At 40.4% G+C, this 8,396-nt stretch overlaps 2 protein-coding genes across 4 annotated transcripts in view; one reads left to right on the top strand and one right to left on the bottom strand.

The window, feature by feature from the left end:
* Positions 1-580: 580 nt before the first annotated feature.
* Positions 581-7,727, bottom strand: primpol (primase and polymerase (DNA-directed)). 2 transcript variants are annotated; one of them, XM_027029404.3, is made up of 14 exons: positions 7,620-7,727; positions 6,996-7,219; positions 6,793-6,887; positions 6,324-6,462; positions 5,512-5,659; positions 5,212-5,263; positions 4,765-4,916; positions 4,142-4,304; positions 3,649-3,743; positions 2,945-3,031; positions 2,610-2,718; positions 2,273-2,355; positions 2,027-2,073; positions 581-1,866 (listed from the first exon to the last, which is right to left on the bottom strand). In XM_027029404.3, the coding sequence occupies exons 2-14, from the start codon at positions 7,176-7,178 to the stop codon at positions 1,591-1,593; spliced, it is 1,629 nt and encodes a 542-aa protein (XP_026885205.2). In that variant the 5' UTR covers positions 7,179-7,219; positions 7,620-7,727; the 3' UTR covers positions 581-1,590. The 2 variants fall into 2 exon arrangements, with proteins under 2 accessions (XP_026885205.2, XP_081570556.1); XM_081714430.1 differs by lacking the exon at positions 6,996-7,219 and having other exon boundaries at positions 7,620-7,707.
* Positions 7,728-7,778: 51 nt separating this feature from the next.
* Positions 7,779-8,396, top strand: part of ncapd3 (non-SMC condensin II complex, subunit D3) — a 21,812-nt gene continuing 21,194 nt past the window's right edge. For both annotated transcript variants that reach the window (XM_081714428.1, XM_035529567.2), the window contains exon 1: positions 7,779-7,859. In XM_081714428.1, the coding sequence (XP_081570554.1) occupies positions 7,808-7,859 (52 nt within the window). In that variant the 5' untranslated portion in view covers positions 7,779-7,807. The remainder of the gene's footprint in view (positions 7,860-8,396) is intronic.

The raw sequence follows: 8,396 nt of genomic DNA, 5'->3' as shown, positions 1-8,396 counted from the left end.
GAGCAGGAGCCCTTGGCTATCACCCTTGCAAGTTTGGATAGATTTCAGTGTATCATTTCTTCATACATCTATTTTTAAAATCATACTACCGTAAAATGACATTGTAAGCAGAGGAATGCGGATGGTCTAAAATAAACTGGATTTATGTAGAGAAAAGGCTTCTGCACGCTTCAGTGAGCGTTAGTTTGCGGTGGGCTGCGAAATACCATGTCGAATATATAGGCGCATCCTGCTTCAAAGCGTGGCTCCCTTGACCACGATTCCGTGGCTTAAGGCAACTAACAGATTGCGTAATTTGTTCAGATAGTTTAACTTCCAAATTGTTACTTAATGGCCGTAGCATCTTAATGTTGCACCCCTACGTGGAGGTAAGCATGTGTACTGATAACTTAGAAGCAAATGCACCTTGTCCGGATGAGAAAGGTGGACTGTTTTTTCATCATTAACAAGAAAAGTGCGCCATGTAAAGGCAACCACTCGAAACCAACCGAGTGGTCTTACAGCTTCAACCTAGAATAGCACCAAAAATAAATAAACACTATCCACTTTTTTATACTGTTTAAACGGGAATGTAATGCATCGATTATTTATCATCTTACCTTTAACAGCAGTGAGACTTAGGAATGGCGAGGCGTGTCGTTGCGTGTTATAAAATCTAAAAACTTTTTCAAATTTTGTGAAATGTTATACCTACACATAACTGCATTCAGACTTGAATAACTCACAGCTTCATCTTAAAAACAAGCAAACTAGTTATAATCGTTAGTAGAAATACTGACACTTGCGCTCAGATTTATTTAAGCAAGCCAAAATCCTGACAACGTGCTGGGAAAAGGCATGCCGTTACGATTCAACCTGTCATGCTACCCAATTTTCAGAATTTTGTTATATTCCAGTAAATGTAATGTAACTTACATTACCACTAGAGGTCGCAAAGGGGCACTCGTCCAGTACTCGACGCATCGTTCAAGTTCGGTTTATTCGTCACATACAGTCATACAGTATAACTCGCAGTGAAATGGTGGGTGCTCTAACAGGCATTTGCAACCTTTTCGAAACTTTTGCTCGTATAGTTAGAATTAACTAATGTTCTTCACGTTGTGCTCAAATGCATACCAGTGCATTTCATTTGGTTTACAAAAGAAATATCTTCAGTGTCCCTACTCTTAAATTCTGCTAAACACATGTCTGTTTTTAAGACTGAATGTGAGCAAGATGTAGCGTGTGTAGTCAGAGAAATAAAAGTCAAGTTACTGCACTAAAACCACCCTAAATAATAGGAAAACAATAACTTAAGTATTAAGCTTAAGATTACCTGCAGAACATTCTCACTACTTAAACATTTTCAGAAGAGAATTAAAATCTCATTATATCATACCCTCCTTGACAGAAGCCCCACAATCACTTCTCACTTCAGCCTTCATTCAAGTTACAAATCCATTTTGAATACGTATTTCCTTCCCATAGTATATAACCCCCTTTTGGAGGGGTAGTACCTGTTACAAAATTTAAACATGTCATGTATATAGTGTATAGGTCCCACAGCTGTAGTTTTCATCCAACATTAGTCAGCCTAAGAATGACAGGATCTTAGACAAGTGTACCCTCACACTCTGTCACTGCCTGGATCATAAGCTCGTCAGAGATCTCCCCCTTTTCCTCAATGGTCCGCTCCACCTCCTCCAGGGCCTCTAGATAGAACGGGTCATCAGGCCCCTCCGCCCATGCATCTGTGTCCTTTGTCTGGGAGCGTGAGATGGCTGGCTCTGCATGGCTGTCCCGTCCAGAAGCAGGGGCTGGGACAGAACTCTGGCTCAACTCAATGTTTCCCAGTTCATCCATCAGAAACAACTGGTCCTCCTCATCCTGGAGAGACATGCACGCACACATACACACGCATTCACAAACATCAATGATCGCATCCCAACACTAACCTGTGTAGAGCTTTATGTAAAAACACATTAGGGGCTTCTTCTAGTATTATTATTAGTATTAAAGAGCAAGTTGTTTTTATTGATGAACTGACCTCCTTCAACATATAGCTCATGCTGACGTCTTGTGGTAGTGGGAAACCTGCATGCAATAAAAAACAGCAAAATATGAGCTACACGCCCAAAGTGGTATTTTCTGTGATGACAGTAAAACAGGACTGATGAATTAGCACTGTGATGTAAAATAGAATGTGATTGGTGATATGTAAAATGGCACTGTGATGTAAAATGACTGCAACTGTGACTGGTGCTATGTAGACGGCACTGTGATATGAACGTACTAGAGGATCTGTAGTTCTGTCTCCTGCACTCAGGATCGTGACACTTCTGATACCACACCTCTTCTTTCATATCCACCACAATACTGAATAGATCGAAAGTGAACAGCTCAAAGCACAGACAGAATTGGACATCTGGTTCTCATCCCAGGAAGTTCTTTAGTTCATGCAGCATCAAGATAGCATTGCTGTTCATCATTAATAAATGTGCTAAAATGGTTTCCCAGCCTCCTTTATGTGTTTTGTCAGACAGACCCTGTAGTACATTGCAGTAAGACAATGTTTCATCTGTGTCATTACGTTTGATCAGACGAGTTGAGGATTTTCTTAAAAGACTCACATGATGTTGTTGCTCTTGTGGAATCGGCCAACATTATGACACCAGCGGAACTTTGCGATGTCATAAACCAGAAGCTGCTCGGACACAAAGTAGGTCCAGCGCCTAAAGCCTGTCATTTAACCCAGTACTGTTATCATTCGTTTAGCAATGTTAGATAGATTTAACATTATTGCCACTGCACAGGAATAGGAAATGAAATGCAGTTAGCATCTACTACAAGTGCAAACAGTAGCATAGTGCAGTTACAGAAGAGTGCAAATAGTGGCATTTGGACTTTTCTGTAATTGAAGGGATTATGATGAAGGGATAGTTCAGCTTGTGCTCTGTGTGCTTACTTCCTTGAATACCATCCTTGTAGACCAGTGTCAACACGAAGTCATCTAGTTCCTTGTATGGAGATGCCTGCTGTTCACCTGCAAGCTCTTTAAAACACAGTAATAAGTATGAATAGTTATAAATAAAAATCACCTATTTTTGAATGACAAAATGAAATATAACGACTTAATGCATAGATTCTTCAGTGTATCCACTGAGGGCAACAGTGTGTCCATGGCAGTCATATATCACACAACTATAACATGCATCTGTAGGGTGCATTTGGCTAAAGAGAAGGGGTAATTAGGGAGATGAGTAGCAAAGCTCTTCTACTGTGGTCTGTCAAGACATCCATAACTGTACTACTTCACCTCACCATGAATTAAATGTGAACACTCCTTGGTGTAATAAAACTTAAAATGAAATTATACAAGTAAACAGACAATAAACCTTTGCACCATGATATATCATGATAAAATATCAGCTATTTTCAGCCCTCAAGAATGAAAAATACAAGGAAAATACCAAATCTTTTGAGTGGATACAGTCACAAGATCTACATCATTTGGGATTGCAGTTGAAATATTTAGACAAAGGCTTTAGTGCATAAACATTATGCTTTTTGCATTAGCAGTCATAGTGCATTAAAAGCTGGGTTATGCCTGCTGTGGTAGGTTATGGGTAGAGCTGTGGGACATGGGTCTTAGGTCAGGATTCTAAGTACCTGAGCCCTGTGGAACTCTGTGCTGGGCTGAACAATGAAATCCTGCTGAACTCATCTCTGGAGCATCAAACTCCAGAATCCTCTGACCTGTAAAACTGAAGAAAACAGACCAGGTGTTTGTGTGAGTCTGTGTGTGTAACAAGGTGCTTTCTAATGGCATACTGCATCCCATTTATATAGAAAAAACAAACTGCAGGTATACTTGTAAGAAGCAATGTGGTTACAATATCATTACCAGTTTTTGTTATTACCAGTTTTCTAATAAAGTAAATTAAACTCTTGTACTCAGGTACCTGTGCGCACATGCACACAGACTCGCATAGGTTTGCATTGGTGTGTCGTTATGAAGCAAGATGGCTGTGCCCGGTCAAAGCATGCATTCCCCCACAGAACAAGCAGTAGCTTGATCATCAAAAATGTATTTTGGTCACATACTGCATACCGATTTGGGGTCCAATCAATACCCCTAATCAGGGGGGTACTTTCAAATTACCTGACGTTGGTAATTAAGGAAGCCAGGAATATGCGTTCCTCTTCTGTGGTGTGCTTGTCGGGCTTTGGTACAAACGCATTATCCTCAGCCACAGTGAAGGCAGCGTTCTTCCCCAGCTTGGAGGACTTGTAGAGACGGAAGTTGCGGTTTTTGGTGTAGACTCCTACGGTAGAAGGCAAGAGACAGCATTATGTCAGAAACACTTTTCAATGGCACATTGCTTGAGCAAGCTTGAGCAAGGCTGGCAGCTAGTGCTTTCAGAGAATTAATTCCTAATAACTGTTACTTCATGAATTACTACACCATTGACTTTTCTCAGAAAATGCTCTACATGTTCCACTCAAAATCAGATCTACGGACCTAATGTAATGAAGCAAGACTAGAATATCAGTAATGATCACTACAATGAATGTTTCATGCTGTCAGCGCAGTAAAGCTGATCTCTGTGTGCTTTTGAAAAATGTTTTATGTAGTCTATGGTTAACAGAAGAAATACATTTGTGAAATAGAAGTGTCTTATAACAGACAGGTCCAGTTTCGGTGGTAAACAAACATTTCAATGAAAAATTACCTGAGACACCATAACTTAGACTGTAAATTGATCCCTGGAAAAACTATCCTACCCAGATCCACAAATAGCTGCTTCTGGCCATCTTTGGTCTTCACAATTAGGAAGGTCAGGTCTTTCTCTTCATCCTTTCTTCTCTTTGACAGAGGACCCTCGCTGAGGTCACCAATGTCTGAGGGGTGTGGCGCTGCATCAAGAGCTTCTGTGCTGTAATACAAAATCAATTAGACCAACAATAGTATCTCAGAGTTAAAAACACAACATCCACAGAAAGTTAACAGAATATGATAACTGTACCAAGATAATGATTGAATTTATGGAGTAATTATTATATATTCATAATTTAAACAGTTCAAATAATTTAAGAAGCAACAGGTATATCAAAGTAAGATTATGAAGTCAAAATTAAATTAAAAGTCAAATCACATGGAATCATATGGAAATAAATTAAGAGAAAATGAAGCCCAAAAGGTTAATCAATTTAAACCTAAAATTGCCTCACCATTTCTGAAGACTGTTCAGAGCAGGCTTAAGTATGTTATGGATAAACCTGCCTATAATGATGACAGCAGACATACACCACCATGCATTACCATCATGTGACATCAGTCCAGTCACTCACATGTTTATTCAGCAATAATGATAAAAACCATTACACAAATGTGAGAATATAAATGTTATTAAACTTTAACAAATAACCATCTTTGAACTGGTCCTAATTCACTGGGTACATAAGTGATATTACCTGGCAGTGGAATGCAAAACTTGCAGACACTATATGAGCCAAGAGACTTAGACTCACCGACATGTATGTTTTCTTTGAAAGCAGAGTTGGGTAGCAGGAAAATAAGATGGCGGCTAAACTTCTCAGCAGTACTGGAGTCTAGGTTCAGCACATGTTTTGCAGAGCAGTGCACATCATACACCTCCTCCAGCTTCTCACAAACATACTGTTGTTGAGGAGAATTAGAAACAAAACCGAACTTGGATGTAGAAGGCAGTGGTATCTCAGTGGTTAAGGTACTTGACTTGTAATCAGAAGTCCCATCACTGCCAAGCTGCCACTGTTGTGCCCCCGAGCAAGACCCTTAACCCTCAATTGCTCAAGTTGTACTCAGTCATAACTAAGTCGCTTTGAATAAAAGCGTCAGCTAAATGCCATAAAAGGTAAATGTTAGGGTGTCTAGGTAGGGCTTTCTGTGCTGAAAATGTAAATGGTGAAGCTATGAAATACAAAACCCCTCTACACTCTTTGTGGAAATAACCCTTTATCCTATAGTCCATTAATGCTGTGAAAGATACTGGACTTATTTTACAAACATCAAGAAAAAGACTGATACCTTATCATTGGTTTCTAAACTTAATAGCAGATCTTGTTGATGCAATGTTCTGTAACAGTACAGTCATTCTCTACACAATGTGCATAATGATGAAAGTTAAAAATGCGAGCATTTAAAAAATCTACTATCTTTAAATCTAAGAGCAACACGAATGGGGTGAAAGAATCTCTACCTCTTCCAATGGCAGACATCAATAATGTACTTCTCGGCCAGAAGACTGTTAACTAAAGACCGTTGCTAAAAGTGTGCATGTATGTGTGTGTGTGTTTTTTACCTGAATTAGTGATGCCACCATCTTTTTGCCATCAAGATGTGTATTAGAAGCTTTGTGGAATTCTAGGTCAAAGTACAATTTGCAGACTGCACCCTCTGGAATCACCTCATAACAGTGCATCAGTGACTGTCTGTGAGAACTAGAGGAACGGGCACACACACACACACACACACACACACACACAGACACACAGACACACAGACACACAGACACACAGACACACACACGCACACGCACACGCACGCGCACGCACACGCACACGCGTATATTACTTGTTTTCAAGTGCATGTTATCAGGCTTTGAAGTAGGACAATATGCAGACACATCACAGATTAATAGGTTAAAAATTATTAAAATAAATTCAAACCACTTGAAATGTGTGCAGATGTACTGAAATTTATGGATGACCAGTCTGTTTGATGACCAGCTTTTGTTGTTTTGTGCTGCATGTGAGGATGCATATTGGTACCTGTAGTAATGCCAGAGCTCACTGTAGCTGGTCACCAGATAAACCCTGTGCCCCGCATCTCTGCTCTCTCTCTCCAGGGCAAAAACATGTACGTCCTGCAAGACACAGAAGAAGCCATTTATCAGACTATGCTTGCCACCTTCCCACGTTATTCTAACACTTCGTCTGACGTTGCCGTAAAAGTCAGCGTACGCCTTTGTGACCTGTTTGCAACGCTGACTGAAGATGATGGCAGCACTCTGCCGTGGGAAGATCCTCCAGACGGACGAGGGCTGCCACGGTCGCGAGAGATGAGGTTTATACGCGCTGCAAATGGGCGCGGCTCGGAAGGACAGAGCCCTCTGCTCCAGCGCTTTCAATCGGTCCTGCCACTTTACACTTGTCATTCTCCCTATATCGTTAGTTAATAATCTTCGTAGACCTTATCCTGTCAAAACACCAAGAACTATGTTAGCTACATTTGTCCCTCTTAACCTATAAGAATTAGCTAAGATTGCTAGCTAGCTCATCCATAAAAGCTCTAACTTATCTAGCTGGCTAGCTAACTAAGCTAACTTGTATTTTATACTGCCAAATATGATAGTATATATCTTGCTAGCTTGTAGACATTAACGTATTTATTCGATTTGCACCTTTATAATACATTATCTAGATTACAAATGCTATATTATACTGTGCATAAATTCCTACTGGAAATGTAAGATGTGAATGTTTGTTTACTAGCTTAACTAGCTAGCTATAGTTAGCTATCAAGTGTTAATTATCAAACCCAGAAGCTAACAAGAATAAGTAAAGTTTGACGTCCCTTTCGCCTTCCCGGTACATACCTTTCTGGTGTCATATTTAAATTTTTATTCCCGCCGTGTTCACTACGAATACATTTGAACTCGCCGTGGGCTTCTCGGTGGTGTGAGGCTGTCAAACGCAGATGTGCGTTGTTTTGATATTCGCGGGCTGCAAGGCATGCCGGGAAAGGGCAGCTGAGCCCGAGTTGGCGCGTGGATTCGAAGCGAAGATGGAGTTGATGCGCGCGGTACAGTTGTTGAAGTTAAACGCCGTTTCTGCAGGTATTGATCATTTACAGGGGTTTAAAATGCCAATGTTTCAAATACGTATTGTGACCTACTGCACTTGGAAAACAATACATATCGCTAAATGCATTGCATTACGTTTGCTTAAAATTAAAATGTCAGTGACAGCTAGCTAGTAGCTAACCAAACATTAGCCAGCGCAAGTCTTTTTCGTTAGGGGGTAACTTAGGTGAAATCCTGAAGTTTGTTCGGATAGCTATTTGACCACTACGTTATAACTAATTACAGTTAGGATACATGCATAGCTAACTGGATAGTTTATCTATCCAGATAGTAGCTGTCTAGCGTCTTCAAATGTTTTTTTTTTTTTTCCGAAAAGGCAGATGCCAGGACATTGTAAACAGTTGAAAACTAGCTTAACGTTAATTACTACCGATACCAACCAGCACACAATAGAACAAAGATACAGAATACCACTGCGGACTTCCACGCCAGCGAAGGGCGTGTGCTGGGATACTGCCAGACCACCCAAACCCAGACAGGAGCAGCCGAGGGTAAAGGGCCTTGCTCAGG

Source organism: Electrophorus electricus, chromosome 5 (assembly GCF_041902795.1).
Source record: "Electrophorus electricus isolate QZ-2024a chromosome 5, ASM4190279v1, whole genome shotgun sequence".
Classification (NCBI taxonomy): Eukaryota; Metazoa; Chordata; class Actinopteri; order Gymnotiformes; family Gymnotidae; genus Electrophorus; species Electrophorus electricus.
Note: the sequence above shows the minus strand (reverse complement) of the source record. Positions and strands in the feature narration are given on the sequence as shown.